Source organism: Rhamphochromis sp. 'chilingali' (genome assembly GCF_963969265.1).
Source record: "Rhamphochromis sp. 'chilingali' genome assembly, chromosome: 16".
NCBI classification, from domain to species: domain Eukaryota; kingdom Metazoa; phylum Chordata; class Actinopteri; order Cichliformes; family Cichlidae; genus Rhamphochromis; species Rhamphochromis sp. 'chilingali'.
The window spans coordinates 463,193-489,378 of record NC_137943.1 but is presented as its reverse complement, the minus strand read 5'-3'; the positions used below and the strand labels follow the sequence as shown (position 1 = coordinate 489,378).

General features: G+C 45.5%; 1 protein-coding gene across 2 annotated transcripts; it reads left to right on the top strand.

Moving 5' to 3' along the window:
- The first annotated feature begins 1,979 nt into the window (after window positions 1–1,979).
- LOC308412418 (uncharacterized protein) lies at window positions 1,980–25,397 on the top strand. Of its 2 annotated transcripts, XM_080906756.1 has the most exons (6): window positions 1,980–2,166; window positions 14,690–14,845; window positions 15,411–15,455; window positions 16,123–16,191; window positions 23,619–23,660; window positions 24,078–25,397. In XM_080906756.1, exons 1-6 carry the CDS (start codon window positions 2,124–2,126, stop codon window positions 24,545–24,547), a joined length of 825 nt encoding a protein of 274 aa, XP_080762882.1. In that variant the 5' UTR covers window positions 1,980–2,123; the 3' UTR covers window positions 24,548–25,397. The 2 variants fall into 2 exon arrangements, with proteins under 2 accessions (XP_080762882.1, XP_080762883.1); XM_080906757.1 differs by lacking the exon at window positions 15,411–15,455.
- Window positions 25,398–26,186: the final 789 nt, after the last annotated feature.

Below are 26,186 nucleotides of genomic sequence, written 5' to 3'. Positions count from 1 at the left end.
GCGGCCTTCGTTGTGGTCCTAGAAGCTCACCGTATCCTCTTATAGATATTTGAGTGTGGGATTTTGCCTAACCAGCATACATGGACTTCACCACGGCTGCTCCTCAACATTTTAATGGACAGGATAAATTCGGGGCCACATTTTGTGGATGCTGTGCTTCACCTTGCTTCTTCAGGTGGTGACCTGAGGGACTGTCTCACAGCTGACTGTGAAGCAGCGGGAATGAGAAAAACCACCTCCAAGTTTGAAAGGAGCACATACAAGGTCTGGGTTCTTCTGTCTGCGCTGACCAGAAAAATCTCATAAAACTGCTGAGTGTGAAGTTGGGCACTGTGACAGGCTGGACGTGCACGTTATATGTCTATACATCACACACCTGTGAATATTTAAAAGCCATTTTCAGCAGCTAATTAATGAATTTCTCATCGTTTTTATCCACTTTATTGTTGCAACAACTGACACGTGCCCAGGAGAAGCGACCTCTTACTGGGGATTTATGCTTTTTTGTACGTTCCCTCCAGTGAATTTTGATGGTTTCACCACTGACACCCAGGAATCTACCGAATCCTTAAACTGACGTTATTATTCTTTATGCTGAGGTTATGATTGTTATTCTCTCACTGATTAAATCCAAAACTGGGTGGAACAAATGCACAGCATGAATCAACAGTACAGGCCAGTCACAACAGCTGTGGGCTGCATCAATCCGATATGTGCTTAAAATTCTCAGGTGTACATCAGGTCACGACGTAGGTCACAGGGTAGGCTATGACATAGATTTCCTGTCGAAGCGTACGTTGGGCATGACTGGCTTCTTCAGGAATCACTGATATCACAGATGTCCAAATCTGACTTGTCAGCCTACAGCAGATATGACAGGGGGGTCCACTGTCCTGCAGGTTTAGATCTCACCCTGGGTCAGCACACCTGAATCAAATGATTAGTTCATTACCAGGCCTCTGGAGAACTTCAAGACATGTTGAGGAGGTCATTTATCCATTTAAATCAGCTGTGTTGGATCAAGGACACGTCTAAAACCTGCAGGACACGGCCCTCGAGGCCTGGCGTTCGACGCCCCTGAGTTATGACAGCATATTTATGTTGCACCACAGTGTGGCTGTGGCAATGCTGCTCAATCCAAAGAATTTCTGTTGACAAATAACTGTGCAGCATGTGTCCAGCCATGTTAGTGACAACACACATGTTACAAGGAAATATTTGAGATGGTTTGCTGAGGGATGCATCTGCATCTCCTGTGACATCCTGTATAAACAGCGATGCACCTGGGATACTCAGCGGCGGACTTTTCTTCTTCGTTATTGGCAGTTGGCAAACGACGAATTGGTACACTACCGCCACGCACTGGTAGGAGGTACATATGTAAATGTGTGCATTTAAACGACAGAAACAGAAATGAGTTAATGAGTCCAGAGAGTTATCGCTTGTGCTGCCTCCGGAGTCAGACTGGACAATTAAATTATTAGCAAATTATCTGGCTGACTGAAACCATTGCATTAGTAAATGTAGTATTATGCTATTTACTATTCGTATTACTGTTTACTAATTGTTTCTTCGTGTAATAGAACACTGTACTATGGAATATCATGTATTTTAAAACGTAATATGTTAGCACTGTGATCAAATATCCAGCAGAAACTATTTGAATGTGCTCGCTGCTGCTTTTCTTTGTTTTGCTTGTAAACACTGATTTTAAAGGCCGCAGATCTTTACGCTGTTGTTAAGAGAAATGTTTTATGCTCATATTTTGACATTTAGATGTTTAGATGGTGAGTGGAATAAACATGGCAGTGAGGGGGATCTACCATATTGCCACGTTCCAAAGCAGCGAGGGGGAGGGGCAAAGATAAGATTATCCACACGGCTGAATAAGCCTAAGGCTTCTCGATACCCATTGGTCATAACATTTCCAAACCCCGCCCATCTTTGTGTAACAAGGCATTCATTGGCAGAGAGAGCCGTCAGTGGTAAAGCGGGCGGGGTTTCTTTGGTTGCGAGTTTTATCAGATAGGAGCAGAAATTTTGATTTCTCTTCTCCGCTTTCAACAAGCACCGGTCGTTCCCGTCTTCCCGTCGTTTCCGGTCCTGCAACCAAGGACTCAGCTATGGTTTCAAAGAAGGGCAGCAAAGGGAACCCAAAACCAAAAGGTGGGTTTGATTCTGTCACGATAGCGTCGGCTGGGATGATGTAGCCGCCAGCTTTCACTGGCAGGCCTTTGGAAGTTGATTGGCTGTCGCTCTGTTATTTCATCCTAGCTAGCTGCTCCGCGCGGGGATGGTTTAGCCGTGGTTCAGGAGTCGGTGTTGAGAGACTGCTGGCTGAGCGACACCTGAGTGCTTTTGTTGGTTAGCGCTGCCTCCAGCGCGGATAGTTGTAATTATCGCAACAGCGCAGGTCTGCCTGACACGGCCGCTCCACCCAGCCTTCAGGTCGGTTCACCATGGCGACTCTAGCTCCCGGGATTACCGGGCAACATTGCCTCGCACGCGACAGATAACGTTAGTCGTCTCTCGTGAGGCTTCGTTGCGTTGGTGATGTTGGCAGGCCTGTTGGGCCAGTCAGTGTGGACTGCGGGACCCCGCCCCCAGTTTATCCCCGTCACTTTCTGCTCACGTGTCAGTATCCGCGGTGGGCTCCTACGTGGCTCCCGGGGCTCTCCTCCATCCAAAGGCTCTCCTCCATGGTTGTAGTTTCAGGCCCGTCGCTGAGCCTGCGCAGTCTTCTGTTTAATCTCAGTCCCGTTTTTGTTTATTTTTGGAAATAACATGTGAGGTGCAAAAAAATGAAATATTCGTTGTCACATCTTAACGTACTTTATGATTGAGTAAGGTGATGAGTCAAAGGCCGATGAGGGCCCCATGTGCTGAGGCTCACATGCAGAGTACACTCTGTCCTCACTGTGCTCGTTTACAGTTCTCCCTTTGCACATCTCAGGGTTAAGGTTAGCACAGGAAACTATACGAGCAGGTCATGACAGTGTTCTGCAAACGATGGATAAAGACTCCACTGTGGTGACAGCGGGAGATGAGCATCTGGTTAGTGTGCTGAAGACCTGAAACACTAAGACAGCTTATACTGAGCTGTCTTTGTTTAGCTGGCACAGATCAGGAAAGAACAAGACCAACATAACATATGGAAAATAAAAATGTTTAGTTCATTGTTAGTTAACCACTCCACTCTTGCTGTTTTGCCCCACTTTTCTCCAGCTCTCTGACTGTGAATGAATCTCAAAGAGGACAGGGCATGCTCACTACTGGAGCAGTGCAAAATCCCATATTTTCCCCCCTCGTTTCAATATGATCTGTAACAGCTCCGTAGAGGTAACATGTCTCTTTACATCAAGCTCAGTGCCTGTTAAAACACTCCGTGTCTAACCTGCTTCGTCCCACGCTCTCCATCCTTCCTTATGTTGCATAATTCACTTAATTAAAGCATGTAATACTACGTTTGCCTCTATTTTACAGCACGTAGATGTAGCAGACGTGTTGAAGAGTTTTGCATGCTGTAGTAAATCCAAAGGCAGTGTGACGTTTAGAAAAACCTGTGGCCCAGAATAGAACCGGTGCTTTTGGTCTCCAAAAACATTTTCATAGTTTGACTAATTGTTGCAGATAATACCTCCGTTTTTCTGTCTTTTTCACAGAGTGTGCAACTAGAGTTGGTTCTTTGTCAACATAGGGAAACTTAGCTGTACTTTGATAAGTCCAAGCATAGCTCCAAGTTGATTAGGTGAACACATGAATGTGTGTGAGGTCCAGGTATTGACCTGCAGGGGAATCCCAAGAACTGCAAAAGCAGCCATTTTTGTTTGGTGGTTAATGCTTTTCCTGACCCTTCCCTCGACATCCCTGTAGCCCAGGGGTGGGCTCAGAGGGCTGCACGAGAAACTGGACTGTCGTGGAACGCTGCTCGAATAAACCGATCTCTTTATAAACTGCTATTAATAAGAGTAGATAGAGCTAGGCAAGGCATGTGTGGCATAAGCACTGGAAAAATGCTAACGTTTTATTACTATTTATTTAACAATCGTAAACGAACTATTCATTTTTTTGCAAAATTCAAAGATTTAGAATGTTCTATAAAGTGCTGTTGCTATGTGACTTGTAGTTTAATGACTCCATCTGCAGCTTTTCCAGGGTTTTCTTGTTGGGTGAGAGAAATATCGTCTCTTTGCAGCTTTGAAAGATGCATTAAGGTCATGTTCAGTGTTTGAAGCAGAAATGCATCTGAGAACTTGTTCATAAAAAAACAAAGCAAACAAACCACAGTGTTAGCACTTGGCCCAGGCTGTCAGCATGTTGTGGAAAAGTGAAAACTCCGTCCGTCAGTGCTTTTGTCTTGGTAAACTATTTTCTTTATAACATTAGTAACATGGTTTTAGCTCCGACTTACACACTGGCTCCTGGTGTATAACACAAATAACTGCAATCCCAAATGTAGTTCTGGCTTTTCATTTAAGTCAGTTTAACAGATTTGTGCTGCCATTGGTTTTAAACTCTGCCTGTTTGTCCCATTTCAGCCTAACCAAGTATACAGTTACCTCTATCACCAGACCTCTAATGTTGTAGTCAGTTTTACTGAGGGCATTGCTACCAGGTCTCTGCAATCTTATGTTATCCCACGTACAAACAGTGGACTGTGTCATGGACGTCACCACTCCAGAGACAAAGAGACAAAGAGACAAAGTCAAAACTGTATCAAACTTGACAAATTTAAATGCTCAGTTCACCACTGGAAGCCCCCAGTAGGCTCAGCCTTTTACAGCATAGTTAGAGAGCCAGCCCTAACTATATGCTTTAGCAAAAAGGAAAGTTTGAAGCCTAATCTTGAAAGTAGAGATAGTGTCTGTCTCCTGAATCCAAACTGGAAGCTGGTTCCACAGAAGAGGGGCCTGAAAACTGAAGGCTCTGCCTCCCATTCTACTTTTAAATACTCTAGGAACAACAAGTAGGCCTGCAGAGCGAGAGCGAAGTGCTCTAATAGGGTGATATGGTACTACAAGGTCATTAAGATAAGATGGAGCCTGATTATTTAAGACCTTGTATGTGAGGAGCAGGATTTTGAATCCTGGATTTAACAGGAAGCCAAAACAGGAGAAATCTGCTCTCTCTTTCTAGTCCCTGTCAGGACTCTTGCTGCAGCATTTTGGATTAGCTGAAGGCTTTTCAGGGAGTTTGTAAAAGAACCTGATGGTAACGAATCACAATAGTTGAGAATAATACATGCATGAAGTATTTTTTTTCAGCATCACTGATACAGGATGCAAAATGGCACAAATGATCCTGTCCATGATCTTTAGACCCTCAGTGCATTAAAAACAGCCGCGACTCTGTAGGCTTCTAACTGCTGTAAGTAAATACAGTCACATTCAGAGTGATTCACTTCACTAGATTGTGAAGAGTCATGATAGCCTGAGAACTATGACCAGGTGAAAGAGGCGTGTCGTATCATGCACTTTCAGTGCTCTGAAGTAGAGCAGAAAAGTGATGTATCAGAACCGGTCTGTTTACTGTTGATTTGAATGCAAGAACTCAGTCCTACACATTTGTGTTTTATTTGTTCCATATGTGTAGAAAGGATGTGTCCTGGTTAAAATCACTCCGATTCCTCAGCTTTCTCCATATTTATGACTGCTTGGTTATAAGAAAGAGATTTGGGCTGGTTGTCTCCTCTCCTGGAGCACACAAAGCGCTTATCAACCATTCACAGCCTTTCATACTCCAGTAGATGCATCAGAGAGAAACTGGGGTTCGTGTCCTGCCCAGTTGTGTTTGGCATGTAGACTGGAACAGAACCACCCGTCTGTCAGCCATGTCTTCCTCCAAATTTACTCAGGCAGGTCCTTTTCACTGCTAACCAATGGCTGCAAGACGTGTGCACTTTGTTACCTCATGTGATCAAACAGTGACAGCTGCTCACTTAATATTGACTCTAGATTAAAGAGGGGACAGTGAAGCGTGCTTGTCGGGACTTTGGAGCATGTGATCATACCTGGATGCTAGATCTCGTCCTCTTTGTCATTGGTGTGTTTCTGCTGAAATGTGCACTTTCCCATTTCTCATTATGTTTCTCATTATGTTTCCTTGTCACATGCCTTCTTGACTTTTCCACATTACCGTCCCTCAGGGCTGCTGCTTCCCCTCTCCAAAGGGCTGGGATCTCAGATGGAAGGGTAATGGCTGCGTCTGCTCCTCGGGGGCTGATGTGTGATGTTTTGTGTCCTTTGCGTTTGCTGAGCGTGTTGTTCTAAATCCAACCCTGAGCACGGCGGTGGCTCCATGTAACCTTGCATGAGAGCACAGCGTTTGTGCATCTGTGTCAGGTATCGTGTTTTGGTTTGGAGCCGTCATAATATGCTGTGTGATTAATTTTGCAGAGCCAAATGCATGATGCAGAAATTTAACTCAACATGAGCATTTTATGCTGATGTCCAGAGAATAAGTTCAAAACCACGAATACAGTGGCGGTGCCAGAGACTCCTAATATGCAAAGACACATGGTGCATAATGCAGAGGTTACACAGCTGTGGCACAGTGAGGAACAAAGGCGCAGAGGTGCTACCAAAATAAAACAGGAAGGGAGACATAACGGACATTGGAATGGCATTTTACACATGGAGCGAGAGGAGGATAAGACAGGGAAACATGGAAGACGAAGGACAAACACAGAAATGGAACGTGACAGGAAACTAAAAGCAACCCTCAAAGCCTAAATAAGACCAACAAGAGCTGAAGACTCAATATAGACGAATATAATGGAAGTTAATAAAGAAACCAGAAAGAGCCAAAGAAAAACAAACAGTCAGTTCGTCTTTCTTTAACTTTAAATGATAAACTCAAATGTCTTTTTCATTAATGTTTCATATCCATTGGCTTTCAGTCTGATGTTTTGTCTTCCAGTCCAGTTAAAATGTGGTTAGAGAGGTTGTAAAGACACCTGTGGATAGGGCTGCACGATTAATCATTAGAAAATCCCGATCTCGATTCATACTTGTGTGCGATCTCATTTCCAAATTAGCAGGGAAAAACAACGGAGAGCACGTCAGGGATGACGAGAAAGTGACAGGAGAAAATCCGTCCCGGTCAACCACCCAAACATCAATAACGGGAACCTTATACAGCGCTTCCCTACACACGTCGACCTCCCGCAGGCACAAAGACATCACGGAGGCTATCACTTATCACCTGACCAAAGATATGGCTCCATCAACACTGTGCAAAACGAGGGATTTAGGAAAACGATCAACACCCTAGACAAACGCTACACAGTGCCGTCCCGCAACTATTTTTCTATTGTTGCACTACCTGCTCTGTACACGCAGCGTCGAGCAACGGTGGAGACGGAATTGTTTTTATGTTCAGTCTCAACTGTTACGAAGTTGATGTGCAGTTAATAAGTGCAATAAATATTTATACTGGAAAAGAGAATCGTGAGAGAATCATGATCTCAATTCTAAGCCAAAAAATCGTGATTCTCATTTTATGCAAAATCGTGCAGCCCTACCTGTGGACACCTGGAACTGCACAGTTGCTCAGAGTTGACTAGTTTGTTTGTCCCTGTGATCTAATCAAAGTAGCTCGACGCTAGCTTCAACAGACAGCAGTCTGATCTAATGCTAGTGACTTTCTGGGGATCTGTCACAACAAAGCCCGGCGTGGGGTTGGTTCCTGCACATAGGTCGCTGCCACCATCAGTGGAATGTGCTGCGTACTGCAGCAGATCCTGGCGCCACAAACTGAACCAGCCTGCTGCACTGAGGAAGTGCATGCAGCTGCAGTCGTATGACGTGGCTTTTAAAATGTGTGTGTTTGAAAACATGGTGCCCCAATGAGGAAAAAGTGTTCCTGTAAAAGCTGGCTGAAGATCAGAGCTCTGCAGAGACCGTGCAGAGCTCCAGTGTCCTCTGTAGTACACAAAGCTGTGCACATGTGGACGTGCATGAGCTTGGACACACTCTAAAAGCTTGAGGGAATCGAGGTAAGTTTGAAGGCGTGCACAGCAGCCCTTATATAAGAGGAGCTGCTCGGGCTGAACAGTGTGTTCAGAATGTGACAGAGACTCTGCAGAGCTCTGGAGGACAGCACTGTGCATGTGCGTGTTTGTGCCGTGCTCATATGAACATGGAGTTTACACAACAACAAAGTGGTGTGTTACTGCATGCTTTCAGACGTTTTCTTTTCATGTGGAGCTGTTGGATGCATCCCAGCAAATGGATATGCCTCAGATTTCCTGTTAGTCCTTTTTGGGGTAAAATTGTGTTACTGGATACTTAAAAGCAACAAGTAATCCTCTGAGATCGTCCAGTTTGTGCTTTGTTTTCTGTCACAGCATGAGGGCACGAGGAGAACCGCTTCAGCGTATCTATCAGTGTATACCTCATCCTCTGTAACACGTGTAGCAGCGGGCTGCTCATGAATATTCTAAGTGTGGTCATATAATCAGATTTTGAAAGCGGGCTCTCTGGATCATTCAGCTGCTGTTATTTGTAAAGATGCCCAAATTATTCTAGTCACCATCCATCTCACTGAATTCAGGTGTTTCAATCACTTCCATGGCCACAGGTGTATAAAACCAGGCAGGCTGCATTTGTAATGAGTCGCTCTCAGTGAATCCCAGCGTGGTGCTGTGATAGGACACTAACAAGTCCACTCATGAAATTCCAGAGTCAACTGTTGGTGTTATCACAACAAAGTGGAAGCGGTTGGGGACGGCGGCAGCTCAGCCACAAAGCAGTAGGCCACGTCACAGAGCCCTATGCTGAGGGCCCAGTGGTCACCACAGGGCCCAAGGTCTACCAGAGCACTGAACACAGAGTGGGCCAAGCACCTGCATCCAAGCCGTATATCAGCCAGCACAGGTCCTCTGGGTTCTAGATCAGTGGACGCTGTTCTCTGGATTGAGAACACATTGAGTCTGGGATTGGGAGTTCATACTTGGTTCCAGTGAAGGACCTCTCAATGCTTCAGCTTATAGAGACCATTCCAAGGTCCAGACACTGTGGGAGCTGGTTCTTAGTGTACTTGGTATCTGACCTGACAGATGTGCTTCTGTTAGAGTGGCTAAGAGCTCCATAAACACACTTCAAGCCTTTTCAGAGAAACTGAAGCTGCTGTAGCTCCAAAGGCTGGGCCTGTGGACTCAGACTGGTGGTACGTGCATATGAATGTTTGATGTTGAGGATCAGATAATAACTGCTCTGCAGAGGTCGTCCAGTGCCAGTTCTTTGTTTATTTACATGTTCTAATGTTAATTTTGTAACATGTAGTTATGTAATTGTTTTGTCTCATATTATTCATTTGCCGTCTTGTGGGCATAATGGACTGAACATGTTTTGGCAGCATCACAGAGTAACATCACAAGTGAGCAAACAGAGGTGTGTCTCTGCCACACTGTTTGCATATCCAGTGTCAGTTGGGTCAGTAAGACTAAGGATGGTCGTCAGCCCTCATTCCCTTCATCTGTTGGAAGTCTTAATAATTCCAACGAGGAGAACATGCCTGTGGAAACCGGAAATACTCGCTGTGTTCACAATGTTGCCACATAGCTGCTTGTAGCAATGCTATTGTGCAATTGTACCAGTACAGAATATAGCATTAGAACCTGCTTCTTACAGAAAACAAAACACAGTGACAATAAACGGCTGTTCTGTTCTGTTCTATTCTCTTCTATTCTATTCTGTTCTGTTCTGCTTTGTTCTGTCCTGTCCTGTTCTATTCTGTTCTGTTCTGTCCTGTTCTATTCTGTTTTGTTTTGTTCTGTTCTGTTCTATTCTGTTCTGTTCTGCTTTGTTCTGTTCTGTTCTGCTTTGTTTTGTTCTGTTCTGTTCTATTCTATTCTGTTCTATTCTGTTCTGTTCTGCTTTGTTCTGTCCTGTCCTGTTCTATTCTGTTCTGTTCTGTCCTGTTCTATTCTGTTTTGTTTTGTTCTGTTCTGTTCTATTCTGTTCTGTTCTGCTTTGTTCTGTTCTATTCTATTCTGTCCTGTCCTATTGTGTTCTGTCCTGTTCTATTCTGTTTTGTTTTGTTCTATTCTATTCTGTTCTGTTCTGCTTTGTCCTGTCCTGTCCTATTGTGTCATATTGTGTTCTATTCTGTTCTATTCTATTCTATTCTATTCTATTCTGTCCTGTCCTATTGTGTTCTGTTCTGTTCTGTTCTATTCTGTTCTGTTCTGCTTTGTTCTGTCCTGTTCTATTCTGTTCATTCTGTTCTGTTCTGTTCTATTCTGTTCTGTTCTGTTCTATTCTATTCTGCTTTGTTCTGTCCTGTTCTATTCTGTTTTGTTTTGTTCTATTCTGTTCTGTTCTGTTATATTCTATTCTGTTATATTCTGTTCTATTCTGTTTTGTTTTGTTCTATTCTGTTCTATTTTGTTCTATTCTGTTCTGTTCATTCTGCTTTGTTCTGTCATGTTCTGTTCTATTCTGTTTTGTTCTGTTCTATTCTGTTCTGTTATATTCTAGTCTACTCTATTCTGTTATATTCTGTTCTATTCTATTCTGTTATATTTTGTTCTATTCTATTCTGTTCTGTTTTGTTTTGTTTTGTTCTGTTCTATTCTGTTCTGTTATATTCTAGTCTACTCTATTCTGTTATATTCTATTCTGTTATATTCTATTCAATTCTGTTCTGTTCTACTTTGGTCTGTCCTGTTCTGTTCTATTCTGTTCTATTCTGTTTTGTTTTGTTCTGTTATATTCTATTCTGTTCTGTTCTGTTCTGTTCTATTCTGTTATATTCTATTCAATTCCTTCCTGTTCTATTCTGTTTTTTTTCTGTTATATTCTGTTATATTCTATTCTGTTATATTCTATTCAATTCTGTCCTGTTCTATTCTGTTCTATTCTGTTTTGTTCTGTTCTATTCTGTTCTGTTATATTCTAGTCTACTCTATTCTGTTATATTCTGTTCTGTTCTATTCTATTCTGTTATATTTTGTTCTATTCTATTCTATTCTGTTATATTCTATTCAATTCTGTTCTGTTCTACTTTGGTCTGTCCTGTTCTGTTCTATTCTGTTTTGTTTTGTTCTGTTATATTCTATTCTGTTCTGTTCTGTTCTATTCTGTTATATTCTATTCTGTTATATTCTATTCAATTCCTTCCTGTTCTATTCTGTTTTTTTTCTGTTATATTCTGTTCTATTCTCTTCTGTTATATTCTATTCTCTTCTGTTATATTCTATTCTCTTCTGTTATATTCTATTCTCTTCTGTTATATTCTATTCTATTCTGTTCTATTTTGTTCTATTCTCTTCTGTTATATTCTATTCTATTCTGTTCTATTTTGTTCTGTTCTATTCTATTCTGTTATATTCTATTCAATTCTGTCCTGTTCTATTCTATTCTGTTCTATTCTGTTTTGTTCTGTTCTATTCTATTCTGTTCTATTCTCTTCTGTTATATTCTATTCTATTCTGTTCTATTTTGTTCTGTTCTATTCTATTCTGTTATATTCTATTCTCTTCATTTATATTCTTTTCTATTCTGTTTTGTTCTGTTCTGTTCTGTTCTGTTCTATTCTCTTCTGTTCTGTTCTGCTTGCAGTCACTGGGTAAGGACCTCACGGTGTCGTGACAGTTTTCAACACATTTGCCAAATACAACAATCACTGGATTTCTTGGATTTCTTTGTTCATGATTTGCATTCTGCTGAGGCTGCTTAAAGTTTCTCAGCCCTGAACCAGTTTTCATGTGCAGTATATTGCCGAGCTCTTGTTTCTAAGGTTTTGTGTGTAATTGCTGGTACATGCACTAACTTTAAGCTTCAAACAGGCCGGTTATGTAACAGCACGTTAGCAGGACTTCATTTGTGTCAAAGCCTTTGTGAAAGCTCGTTTTTCCTGTGTTGGCTGTGAGAGTGGCACCTGTGGCTCACTCGGTGAAGTTATGTGGGGTTGCTCCTGCCTCGGGTGGAGAAACGATCTGATAAATTGCTGACGTAGCTTAACTGTGCAGCTGGGAAGAGGGCTGTGTTTTCCAAAGACACAATGCAGCATGCCTGCTTGGTGAAAAACAAACAGAAAGCCCAACATTCTTTTATTTTGGTAGACTTCATTGTTAAAGACAAATATTCATTAACTTAACAAACGTGCACTAAAGTTTATAAAGGAGTCTTTATGGGGCTTCCATTTAAACATAAGATCTACTTCATTTACCATGTGGTAGGGACCTGGGCCGTCGTAGTGTAAGGATATCCTCCAACAATCAGGCGATCCCTGTAAGAAGCAACGACAACAGCGGAGAAAGCTCAGGCAGAACCAGGCTCAGGGAGGGGCTGTAATGTGCTGCCACCAGCTGTGGGTGAGGACAAGACAAGTACGGGAGACAGGTCAAAACATGCATTATGGGAGAGAGTGCGAGAGTGAATGAAGCTTTTTAATCAACAGCCTGATGATTGTTGAAACCTTTGACAAATGTAACCCTCCCTGATAGACGCTGCTCACAACACGGTGTTTCTTTACCTTGGCTCTAGCTCAGCAAACTGGGACTGTTGTGGAGGCCACACCAAGTTTGGATCCATTATAGTTTGAATTTGTCAATGTTTAAGTTCTCAGACATAAAAAAGCAAAGTTAGTATTTGGTGGGGCTTTATTTGGACATGTTACAGTAGCACAAACCAACTGAAACCAGTTTATGAGAAAAACAAGCCTCCTGATGATTGACCGTGACTGATGGTGCTGCACGCTGTGTTCATCTGTAGCGTCTGGAACCCCCTCAGTTCATGGCAGAGATGTTTGATCTGAGTCCATGCTGATGGTTGGAGTTTCATCTCATTTTAACCAACAAGCCCGTGATTGGTGAAGTGGTTTGTTCCCAGTTACATGCAGTGGCACAAATGTCTCTTCATGTAGTTACGTGTTTGTTACGTGTGTGACATGTTGCAGCTGTCTGCTCTGACATCCTTCCAGGACCTTGTTTTACTGCTGCTGTAAGAATACTGAAGGTGCAGTCGGCAGGTGCACCCTGCAAAGTAAACATGGAGGATTTTAAAGTTCACAATATCAGGCAGGGAGCGTTTAAATAATGTCCTCCCCTCTCTGTGCGAGGGCCAGCTGGTTTAACAGCACTATTAATAGCTGTGTATGACCTCTAGAAGCCATATCGTCTCAGAGAGAAGAATGGCACGCATGATGACGCTGGATGAGCAACAGAAAGAAAGCCAGTAAACAGAGAGAGAGGGCGGGGCCACATAGAGGGAGCGGCTGAGCTGATATTCGCCGTCGCTGGGCTGCACGCTTCTTTTTGGCCGGTTAACCTCCTGTTGGTCCACCATACGCCATAGATGGGTGATCCAGTGACCCTGGAGTCTGCCGCCTCTCCTGGTGTTACAGCAGTGCCCGCAGTGCTAGCTGCAGAAAACCAAGGTGAGGCTATCGAATACCAAGCAGCATGGCCTGGGTGGACGAGTATTTAATACCTGCTGGAGGAGCGAGTGTTCAGTCAGTGTCCAGGTTTAACATCCAGGTGTGTTACGATGCTGTGATCCAGATGTGTGACTGAGTGAGAGCTTCTTCTAACACGTAGTCACGCCTTTGCTGCTGCTGCCTGCTGTGAGTTAGATTTACACTCCCAGCTGCAATCATGCCCACGTATGGATTCATCCAGAAACACACAAACGTCTGCAGAGGAAAAGATGATGTCACAGCACAGGTTGGATGAGTTGGGGACCTGGCATGTTTCAGGTGTGCAGAGGAAGGAGGTTTGACCTAGCATGTAGCGGACTTTAGCACCTGTTCGTTCTCTCTGCCACCATGTTCTCACAGCGAGCGTGTCTTTGTCACTCCAAGAATAGATCCTTGGCTACACTCTACTGTCCCAGCACCACATACACGGCACTGGCACAGTAATGTCCTCAAATGATTTCAGATTATTTACACCAGGGAAATGTGACTGCTGTGGAAAATGCACCGTCAGAAATCTGAGGGTGCGAGTGATTCACAGCCTCAGGAAGAGAGAAGAACTCTGAATCTGATCGATTTACTGCAGAGCAGCAGAATCAGGCCCTGATCCACTCACACAAGCTTTCTTTGAAGGGTCAGATCTGCTGTTTGTTTCCTCTGAGTGGACACACAGTGGTGGGAGGGGTGAAAGGGCATGGTGTCCAAACACCTGAACTATGTGGTGACCTCCTGGAAATAAGGGTGGAGCTAAAATCTGCTTTTTTTCCCCCCCTTTCTTTTTTTTAAGCAACATTCTGGTTCACGCTCCACAGCAGCCCGCAGTGTGGGGGCCCGGCGGCGCCCAGTGTGGGGGCCCGGCGGCGCCCAGTGTGGGGGCCCGGCGGCGCCCAGTGTGGGGGGCCGTGCGGCGCCCAGTGTGGGCATCCTGTGGGGGCGTGTTTCCTGGGATTAAGCATGCTCAGAGTTTCAAAGTGAGGGCAGTTTATGGATGTACGTCCAAAGCTCAGACTGTCCTCAACATTTCTTTGAACACTTCGTCCTGCAGGTGTGTTCACGCCGTGCAGTTGGGCTTCATAAACACACAGGAGGACTTCAAGCTCCTCGCTGTGTTCACTGCTGTTTCGTCGCTCTCATCATTAGTCACACTTGTAACTCTAAAGTAGCATTAAGGTCAATGTACTTCAACTTCTATTTCAACGTTCTGAGTGTGTAAAGGAAAAGTTTGTGAGGGCCACAGCTGAACCTGACATCACGTGTGTTGTCTTTCCAGATGGTGCTAAAAGCCAGCCGTCTAACAAGAATGGGAAGAAGGCCGACTCCAGTGGCAGCAGCTTCTTCACCTGGTTCATCGTGTTGGCCCTGCTGGGCGTCTGGACGTCTGTAGCTGTGGTCTACTTTGACCTGGTTGACTATCAGGGAGTTCTTGGTGGGTACCCCCCCCCCCCCCCCCCCCCCCCCCCACACACACACACACACACACACACACACACGCCTAGAGGAACTTCCTGGGAAGGTGTGGCAGTAACCAGTTTGGCTTTTGTTGTCATCTGTCCACAGACTACGCCTAAAGTAAACCTCCACCTGCAATAAGAACCAGTCTAACTGTCGTTACCGGAGCATTAAATTCAGACCAGCAGTTATTACTAGTGAGCCTCAGTCTGCTGCTGTCTCAACACTTTAAACCAAATACTTTGGTGAACAGCCTGCCAGTCACATTAAAGCCAGTCAGATGAAATGAAGCTTGTAATGGTTGCATCTAACACAGCAGCATTTCTGTAAGTTAGCTTAAAGCTAGGTGCAGACTTTGCCTGCTGAGCCACGCGTGTAGAGGACGGCTGAAGCTGCTGCAGCCTGCCTGTCTTTGACCACAGCCGCCTGCATTAATGATAAATGGTCCATTCTTGTGTGTATGAAATGTGATTGTGTTTTATCTCTTAACCCTGTCTTTGTTACATTATGTGTGTTTTATTATTTGTTTGTTTTGCATGCAGATAAGGCTAAGGGCTTACAAATTAACCTGTCTGAAGCATTGCAAGGTAAAAACCCATAATGTATATTCTGCATATGTGAACAAAAATGACTGTTGTCACACACACTGTTTGCAGAGCCCTGAGTCGTGTAGTGTTTGGCAGGAACATCTGCAGCGCTACACACATCCACAAACACTACGTATGCAGTTCAACACGCCCTTATAGTCGACCTAAACTGGCACCTCTGTGTACAGTGACACGCTTCATGTAGCACTCAGAGCCCACAGGAGTACAGGAATCAGCAGCTGTAGAGAAAGGTGGAGTGAAGGCAGCCAAGCTGCCACACAGGCTGGAGGCTCGTCCCTAACCCTTGGTCACTAAGGACACATATGTAAGCAACAAGTTGGCTGTGGTCGGTGGAGGAGTGCACAGCCTTGCAGCGTTGGTTCCTGAGTGTGATTCAGCTGGTGTGACTGGTGTGGTCACACTGGTCTCCAGCTGCAGTGTTCATGTATGATCTTAGAAACGCAGGCATCATGTAGGAGCAGTGGTTGGTAAACTGTCTTTCTCTAAAGGAAGCATTGTTACACCCATGTTTGACTTTAATACATTTGCCTTTAAAGTCATTTCTATATCATGATATACAGTTAGAATAATTACAGTAAGCACATGTTTAATGTACACGTATGAGAATTTGTCTAAGTGTGTCTAACTGTGTTTGCTGCTGCTGTAGGTAAACTGGTGGCGTACGACACAGACGGCGACGGAGATTTCGATGTCGAGGACGCAAAAGTTCTGCTAGGCAAGTTGATCAAACTACGATTCACAGCTGTTGTCTCTGTCACAACTACAACAAAAGGAATATTATCATCACAACATCTGCTTACCAGCTGTGATGGCTTTGTGTTTGTGAAGTAGACAAAATGCTAGTTTGGGTTTCTTTTGCATGGCTCACTCATTAGAAACAAGAACTCAGAGCTCCCTGTTTGGCTTTTATTCCAACATGAACATCTGAATGGCCTCAAACACTGGCTAATGCAGTCTAAAGCTTAGCTCTCTACATGAAAAGGTAGCTGCTCGGCCAATCAGGCAGCTTGTAGAGGCTGAATGGAGGCTCGTCACCGTCGGGTATCTAAGAGGGCGTTACTGTTCTTTATTCGCTCACGCAACAGGTTCCTTTAAGGAGCTTTTGTGGTGCTCAGCCTGGACACAGGCAGCATGTGTCTGTTTCAGGAGTCATCTGTAGACACTTCAGGGTTATCTGAGTCCCTTTGTTGGGTCTCTGAGCAGCTTGGCAGATTTTGCAGCTGGTGCATAATAGTCGAAGGGAATTTGGGATTTCAGCACTTTCATCATGTCAGCAGACGAACTAGATGAGTCTTAGTGCTGCTTTGGCCTCTGGAGCAGGAAAACGGTGTAAGGCAACTAAGCTGTTTCATCTTATGTGCCCGCTCCAGTCTTTTGGAAATCATAATGTATTCTGTCGTCGCTACATTGGGATAACCCATATTTAAGTTTCAGAGCATCTCCCCTGTTGCCCCCTTCACCATCCACATTTCCACTATTCTGAGACACGTTCTAATTTGTTCACTGGATTTTGAAAATGTAAGAGAACGTGGTAGTGGTGTGTGTTTGCGGGCAGGAGGGACAGAAAACACACAAGTTTAAAAAACATGTAGTTATCCCAGTTGGGCTTCATCCAATCAGCACAGGTGCAGAGTAAAGAAGGTCAGACACCAACTAGGGAGCCTCAGCAGGACAAACAATCCTGATGTAGCAGGTGTATCAGAGAAGATCAGGAGAGTCTTCTCCAAGCACGGCATCCCAGCGCACTTCAGACCCAGCCACGCACTCACACACAACCTGGTTCATCCCAAACACAAGCTAGCAACACAGTGTGTGCTGTGAAGTGCAGCAAGGAGTGCGCAGACCTCTGCAATGGAGCCACTGCATCAATGCACTGGAGCCACTGCATCAATGCACTGGAGCCACCTCGACATGACGAGACTCGGCTGTACATGTGCACCTAAAGGTTAAAGGTCACTCTTTGGAGGATGCCAGTGTTCACAGATTGACAGTAAAAGAGAACATCTGTGTCCACTGTGACCGACTGTGGTTGTGGTTTATCACAGCGACTGTCTGCCGCCTGCACTGCAGCCTCAGCCCTCACTCACATCTTGGTCAGGTGATCTCAGCAGGTCACGTGACAGGATGGGGCGAGGTCTCACAGTGGTTTCGCCCAAAGCCTCTGGATGTAATGACCAAACCTTTTTCCACATCTTGGCTCATGTGATGAGGCACATGACAAATGGTGGGTCAATGAGAAGCTGCTGAGGGACGACGCCCACTACCCACCGGGGGCTCCCACTGTTGGTTTTAGAACTGAACGAGTCTCTCGGATAAGAAGGGAACATCTCCAGGTTCACTTGTCTTCATCTGAAGCTGTTAAAACTACCAGAACCTTGACGATGACCATCCTTCTTCTTCATGGGGATGTTTTATCCCCCTTTTATCTGTGTGGAAATAAATCCTCCATGTGTCAGATCGGCCCCCTCAGAGTCATCAGTGATCATTGGACTTCACATGAACCCTGACCCCGGGTCTTCATCCTAAGGATCACATTAAAGCCACAGTAGATCTGTTCATTTGCACCAAAGCAGAAATCTGACACCAGGACACCAAATGCACGTAAGACTTGACTGGTGTCTGAAACTGTGGTTGCCTTTGTTTGTGGCTACATGCTGTCTAACCCTAAATGAGGGTGATTGTGGTAAAGGCTTCCCAGGTCTCACCCTGCTGTGTGCAGGCTCTCTCATTAGTACACATGTATACAGTATTAGAAGCCGAGGAGGACAGCCCGACACATTTTAAACATGTGGTATTCATGCCTGAACAAGCTTTTATGGCCTTGTTCATACTTGGACAGATGTGTGTGGTCCTGGGCCATCTGCCTCCACATGACCTCTGCTCAGTGCTCTCATTACTTCCTGTAGTTGTCGACATGTCTCAGGTTATTGTGTTGCTGTTGGAGATGCAGCACTGTGACAACTCTGGTTCCAAAGCTGAAGCTGTTTCATTAGAGAAGCTTTCCCACAGAAAGCCAGCGTCAGTGCTCCCTCTCCTCCTCTGGGCTATCTGCACATGATGAGCATGCAGCACGAGTTTCTGATCTTTAAAGAGTGCACGTCTAAACCAGTAGATGACGCGTTGTTCTGCAGTCATGTGCAGACAGCCTGGCTTTGCTGATAAAGTCTGATTCCCTTGCTGTCTAACCTGCAAACTTCTCTGACCTTCTCCTGTTGTTTCCTCTCTTTCCTCCTGCACATCTTTTTCCTTCATTTGGTTTCACACTCTCCTTTTTCTTAGTTTTGTCACCACTTCCTTTCTCTCCTTCACTCCCACGTTTTGCTCCTCAACTTTCCTCCCATCCTCCCCGCCCCCCCTCATTTGCGTAGGCCTGTCCAGTGAGGGCGATGGTCAGGGTGAATCCCAGGTTCTGGATTGGTTAGAAGAAGTGGAGGAGGGCGGCTCTGATTGGTTAAACGGGTTCTTCACGTTCCTGTATGGACTGATAAATCCGCTGGAGCCGCTGGAGGAAGAGGAGGGTGAACACACTGCCTCAGGAAGAGCAAAGGATGTGCAGGAAGAGGATGAGGAGGATGAGAACGAGGAAGCGGTCAGAGGAAGACGACAAGCGAAAGACGATGGAAATCAGGGGCAGAAGATTGTGATTGTTGGCCTCCATAACCAATAGCCTCGGATTCCTGATAAATGTGTTGATCTGTGATCTGAGGGCCCATGCAGGAGCCGGAGCCATGGTGTCAGTATGTTTGGTAGATTTTACACAGCTAGGAAACGTTGGATCACCTCGTCTCCAGCCTGGCTGTGTCCACACCCAAGTTTCATCCTCTGTGACCGGAACAAACTCTGTTCTGGTTTCAAACTGAGGAGAAACTCTTTCTGTTGTTCTGGATACTCAGGAGCACTTTTAGAAGTGGGCGAGTACACTGAGTGCACAGCACTGTTGGCAGCAGCCAATGGCTGTGTGAGATTACACAAAATGCACTCGGACAGCGGCTCACGTGTCCCTCACATGGTCTAACAGTCACTGGTTTAATTTAAATGGCATGAATTAAACCAACAATTGCCCTCGTTATGGTTTTGGACCTGCTCAACACATAACCATGTTAATGGGAGTCAGGAAGTGCAGGAAGAGTCCATCAGGTGATCTCAAGCCACAGCCTCATCGTCCTACGTTTGCTGACTGCATCTTCGTGGCGTCCTGACTGTAGCTGTCAGATATCGTCGCACCCACGTTCTCTGTGCAGCCACCACCAGCACTCATCACCTTATTAATGATTATGTTTCTGTAACATTGGGCACACACCCATCAGGTTTCATACACCTTTGGGTGCAAGTGAGCTAGCTTCAGGTGGGCCCTGCTAGCAGTACAGCTCAGTATCACAGCATCACTTCAGCACATTCATAGATGGAGCTGATCAGGCTGCTCCGAGCTGGAAATCCAAGTGAGGGAATTTCCCAGATCAAACTGGGAAATTCCAACTTTGAATTTGGATCTAGAACACACTTGGTGCTATTGGTTAGTGGGACTAAAGGACGCGCTACCTCCAGCAGGTACTCCAGCTGTGTAACAGGTACACATCTGTGCAGATGTCAAACTTCAGCTAACATGAAACATGCAGCTCCATGCAGCCTTTGGTCGGACTGCAGTTCTTCTTCATGAAGCCTCCACACAGTTCACACTTATTAAAGACACACGTGCATGAAATAAGAGGCTCGTCCCTGGATGTTGTTGACTCCATCATGTATGCAGGTTACATGTTAATAAGAACATTTTGGTAGTTACGTGTTTGTTAAACTGCCTTTGTCCAACTGTAGGTTGCCATGTTTGTCTTTAAGCCCTTGTTGCACTCAGCAGTGTCACATTTCGTTCTGTCCACCTCCTCGTCTCCTTTACTCCATAATAAAGAAAAGTGTTTCAGCGACCAGCAGTTGTGAGTTGACACCAATAAAGCGTTTGTTGGGACAGTGTACATGTGCAAGTTCATGCTGTAGGTAACAGTTTGTGTGACTAATGCAGGCAAACGTGTTTGTTTGCAGCTGAATCGACTAATATCAGCCACAAGCTTCGAGATGTGAAACCCACATTTGCTGTATCGACTCGTGCATGTGTGTGTAAGTGTGTTAACGCGCCTGCACTGAACATGATGAATGAAACAGGCTCTTCCTGCTCCGGGGGGGACACACTTCAACTTTGGCATGTGAGACCGACTCACATCCTCAATGCTGTCAAAGCACAAAAACCGTCTGTGACCCAGACGCGAGTGCAGAGCAGGTAGCGTCTCACCTCTTTGCTGTTAGCCGCCGGGCCTGGACCCATCGCCGTGTGTCCACCAACATGCTGAAGATGACTAATGTGGAGCTTCAGCTCACACCTGGAGTGCTTTTTGTAGCTCAACAGTTTCTGAATTTTCAAAATAAAAGTGTGGAATAGTTAAAATAATAAACTATAAAATGTTCTTAGCAGTCAGCAATATATTAGCCCACCTAAGTTAATTATAAACACTGTGTGTGCAGAATAAGTTCATAAGTAATAAATATGAGCTGAGCTTTGTTCCAGTGATGTTGGAAATAAGGTGACGAGCTACAGCTGTCTCGCTCAGGTCAGAACAGGAAAGTGGAGTTTAATTCTTATTCATGAATTAGAACATATATATATGTACAAATTCTATGTTTGAATGAATTTATCAATTCATGGATTTCAGCAATCGTGTTATTTGGTGTCCAGCCCTTTGCTTGATGCGTCCGAGTCGGCCTGGTCTCTGACAGAAAGTGTCCACCGCTGCTGTAACGAGTGAACTTGGAAACCAGACTGTTTCTGCTCCCTCGTGCAGCCTAACGGTCAGAATATAGTCAGTAATCCTCTGTGTGATACGTGACTTTGTGCAGATGTCAGTGCATTTACAACTTCAGGTACCCAAACAAAATAATCAGTAACAGGAAGTTTACTTCCAATACTTATACTTCCTTTTTCTGTGCTGTTGGGTGATTTTCAGACCGTAGATTGTGAGTCAGTCTGGGCAGCAGCAGGAATCGATTAAAAACTACTTAGATAATCTGATATGAGCACATAAGCAGGTTCTTTTGTCAGCTGTTGTTCTTACACTGCCTAACAGTGACCTGTGAGTTCAGTCTTTGTTTCACTGAAACATGTCCACTCTGACCAGTTCACTCCCTCTGTGCTTACTGGGCCACTAAGTATTCACTCCTGCTCCAGTGTTTACCTCAGAATAGACTCAGTATATCACTGTCAGCTATCAGAACTGGCCTGTGGTCAATGCTGTAGATGCTAATGTTGGTTAAACATCCTTTCTTTTTGGCTAACATCAGTACTGTTAGACATCATACACAAGTTACTATCATGGAGCATATCAGCTAGCTCCAGACCAGGGGTGCCCAATCCCAGTCCTCGAGAGCTACCGTCCTGCAGCTTTTAGATGCATCCTTGTTCCCACACACCTGAATCAAATGAATGGCTTGTTATCAGGCCTTTGCCAAACATGATGGCATGCTGAAGAGATCAAACCATTTGATTCAGCTGTGTTGGAGTAGGGATGCATCTAAAAGCTGCAGGACGGTAGCTCTCGAGGACCGGGATTGGGCACCCCTGCTCCAGACAGATTGTTGGCTAGCAATAATGTTAGCAAGCAGGGCACATTTAGTTGGCTAGTAGTAACTTAGCTCATAGATGGTCAGTGTGTTTCTAGCTTTAGCTGTCCGTCTGTTACGTTGCCAGACTTATCCTGGAGTCCACTCTGGGAATGAAGTAGAATTCAACTTTATTGTCATTGCACATGTAGAGGAAAGGGCTCATCACACAGCCTTGTGGTGCACAGGTGTTCATTGTGATGGTAGATGAGCAGCGGTTATCCAGCCGGACATGTTGGGGGCGGTTGGTCAGGAAGTCCAGTAACCATTTGCAGATGAGGGAACTGATACCCAGGTCTGTCAGTTTCCTGATGAGTTGTGAGGGGTGGATTGTATTGAATGCTGAACTGAAGTCTATAAACAGCATTCTGGCGTAGGTGTTGTTGTTGTCCAGGTGTGAGAGGACAGAGTGCAGTGCGATGGAGACTGCATCCTCTGTGCTCCTGTTCCGGCGGTATGTGAATTGGTGGGGGTCCAGGGTGGGGGGGAGACAGGATTTGAAGTGTGCTAGGACCAGTCGCTCTAAGCACTTAGTGATGATGGGGGTGAGTGCTACTGGGCGGTAGTCATTGAGGCAAGATGGGTTGGAGTTTTTGAGTATCGGGACGATGGAGGTGGATTTGAAGCAGGCCGGTACCACAGCGTGGGCCAAGGACAGATTGAATATGTCTGTGAGCACTCCTGCAAGCTCCCCAGAACACGCTCTGAGAACACGCCCGGGGATGCCATCAGGGCCTGCAGCCTTGATCCTGCTCAGCACCGCTCCTACATCGGTGGGGGAGAGAGTCAGAGGTTGGTGGTCCGGCGTCACGTCTGCTTTGGTTGTGGTTGTGGGGTTCCCTCGCTCAAAACGAGCATAAAAGTTGTTGAGCTCGTTGAGGAAGGAGACATCAGAGAATGCGGGGGAGGGTTTGGTGGTCCTGTAGTCTGTAGACGTGAGCTCACTAGCTAATGTTAATAAACTGGTTCATGCTCAGTGTTGTGGATAACTGGCTAAGGTTAGCTTAGCTTGCTAATGTTGTCTCTTGCTCCATGCTTTGAATGTCTCGTCAGTGTTTGTTATGTTGTCCTTACTTGGAGGGTTGTTGTGATGTTTGTGTCGGTCTTTTCGGACACTTGGTATCGCTGTCACCCTGCAGGGCAGGCAGGAGCTGTAGACGCCATGCAGAAGTCTCACACTGATACCGCAGGTGAACAGATTCAGACTGGTCCTCACTACACCTGTTTGTCTTCCCTGTGCTGCACATGAAAGTGTTGCTGTTATAGCATGGCTGTGAATTCACACTCAGCACTGATTACAGTGAGATAAAGTTGAATCTATTTTTGATGTCTAGCATAATTCCAAGGCAGGTGAGGTCAGGTGTGCTTCAAGCAGCTTTGGTGGGCTGTGGATCGTTTCAAACGGTCCGTAAAGTGCAAACGCTGTAGGTCCAACTTAAACTGTTACAATTAAAAGCATTGCAGCACCATGACTTTGATCTTGTTTGTGTGTAACATCAGATGAAAAACCTGGATGTGCGCCTGGGGGAGGAGCTAAGAAAGGTATCGATGTGCAGCTGCATGCATGAAGCTGTGCTGTGTTGCAGTGTGGGTCAGACTGATCAATGAAATTTGAGCTACTCAGCTGTTTGTGGTCATTAGAGCATGTGTTTATTGGATTAACAAACTAAAATCCTGCAGATACGTGTTGATACGTTGGTGCTCGATTATCAAAGCTAGCCTGTGGTAATGCATCTGTAAGAAGCTGCTCGAGTTCCTGTTTTCATCTGAATATTAACAAAGAATATAATACTGCTCGTTCCTCAGAGGGGAGCATGAGAGGCGGCGTGCCTGAGACAGATGTTCCTAATGCCATGCTCGTGCTGGCCTGCTGTGTGGTGACCTCTGATAACAGAGTGAGTCTGAGCATGGCTCTTCCTGTAATGAGTTTTTAATGACTATCACCATCATCTACTCCAGAAAGCTCTCCAAAGAATGTGGGCTCGAAGCTCCGAGAGGCTCTAAAGCAGCAGGTCGCCATCATCCATGAACGCATGGAGGCCAAGAAGCTCGCCAAACTGGCTCTGGCTGAAGTCCGAGAGCTCCTAGCCAAAGAGGAGCAGGAGAAGGAGCTCGAGATGGGGAGGAAGGAGATGTCAGCCAGGGTGAAGGAGAGGGTGGCTATGAGGCTGAAGGAGGAGGAGGACAGGCTGGAGAAAGAAGAGATGGAGAGGGCTCTGGAGAAGCTACGAAAAGAAAAAGCAAAAGGGACAGATGAGGAGGAGGGAGGGGAGAAGAGGATAAAGAAAGGAGCGGAAAAAGACGAGAAGCCTGAGAAAAAGGAGGAGGGGCAGGGAAAGAAAGAACGGGAGGAGGCAGGCAAAGAGTCTGCAGCTGAAAAGAGAAAGAAGACTAAGGCAGAGAAACCTGACAAAGGGAAAGTCGAGTAGTGCTCAAACACAGTCACATGATGCTGAGTATCTGCTCACAGCGGCTGGAGCCACAAACATCATTCACTGCTTCTTCTATTCAGTCAGGCCGTGTGCCTGTAGTTTAGTCTGCACTGCTGCTGTTAACCTCACATAGTTCAGCTGCTTGTCTGCAATAAGGACAGTCAGCACCTACTGTGAGCTGGTCCTGCAGACGAGCAGGGACCAGCTCACGCAGCGTCGTGTGTGTGTGTGTGTGTGTGTGTGTGAGTGTGTGTCTGTGTGTGTGTGTCTGTGTGTGTGTGTGTGTCAGTGTGTGTGTGTGTGAGTGTGTGTGTGTGTCTGTGAGTGTGTGTGTGTGTCTGTGTGTGTGTCTGTGAGTGTGTGTGAGTGTGTGTGTGTGTGTGTGTCTGTGTGTGTGTGTGTGTGTCTGTGTGTGTGAGTGTGTGTGTGTGTGTGTGTGTGTCTGTGTGTGTGAGTGTGTGTCTGTGTGTGTGTGTGTGTGTGTGTGTCTGTGAGTGTGTGTGTGTGTCTGTGAGTGTGTGTGTGTCTGTGAGTGTGTGTGTGAGTGTGTCTGTGAGTGTGTGTGTGTGTCTGTGAGTGTGTGTGTGTGTGTGTGAGTGTGTGTGTGTGTGTCTGTGTGTGTGTGTGTCTGTGTGTGTGTGTGTCTGTGTGTGTGTGTGTGAGTGTCTGTGAGTGTGTGTGTGTCTGTGTGTGTGTGTGTCTGTGTGTGTGTGTGTCTGTGTGTGTGAGTGTCTGTGAGTGTGTGTGAGTGTCTGTGAGTGTGTGTGTGTGTGTGTGTCTGTGTGTGTGTGTGTGTGTGTGTGTGTGTGAGTGTGTGTGTGTGTGTGTCTGTGTGTGTGTCTGTGTGTGTGTGTGTGACGTACTGCAAAATGCAAGTCTCCCCTGAGTTTAGAGAAGTTTGTGTAACTGTAACAAACGTTGTCGTTGGTCAATAAAGAGTCTGGGTCCTTGTAGTCTCACTGTTTTAAAGGTGAAAGCAAACGCTTGTCTGTGGATTTGTAAGAGGTCAAAGGTCAAGAAGTCAGTGTGAGGAGAGCATACTGGACACATTAGAAGTGTGCTCAAAAAGGACGACATGTTTCCCACTGATAGTTTTTGTCACCTGTGGATGAGAAACACCGACAGTGTCATTAATGTAGCGCACAGGTGTCCAGCTCCAGGCCTGGAGGGCCGGCGTCCTGCAGGGTTCAGGTGTGTCCTTGATCCAACACAGCTGATTCAAAGGGCTAAATGACCTCATCATGTCGTGTAGTTCTCCAGAGGCCTGGGAATGAACTAATCATGTGATCAGGTGTGCTGACCCAGGGTCAGATCTAAAACCTGCAGGACGCCGGCCCTCCAGGCCTGGAGTTGGGCCCCCCTGATGTAGCACGTTAACCACAGGCTGTACAGGAATAATGGGCGTGGCTATCAGGGTTAAACACACCTAAACCTACATGTTTTTTTCTAATGAGTCGTCTGGGGTTAACAGCCGAGACCTTTGACCTTTGCTGATGAGCTGTGCTCTAAACTGTTAGTTTTTTATTTAATGTTCACATTTTAACTTTGCTGGTTCCAGTTAAAGTTGAGGACAAAGAAATGCTTGTTTTCTATACACACCTCGAGGTCAAAGGTCATTATTGGAGGTTTTTGTCAG

Coding starts and splice junctions, on each gene's coding strand:
- LOC308412418 (XM_080906756.1), top strand. CDS start 2,124: ATGGTTTCAAAGAAGGGCAGCAAAGGGAACCCAAAACCAAAAG. Junction 2,167..14,689: donor AGGGAACCCAAAACCAAAAG/GTGGGTTTGATT, acceptor TTGTCTTTCCAG/ATGGTGCTAAAAGCCAGCCG. Junction 23,661..24,077: donor TGGGGGAGGAGCTAAGAAAG/GTATCGATGTGC, acceptor CATCTACTCCAG/AAAGCTCTCCAAAGAATGTG.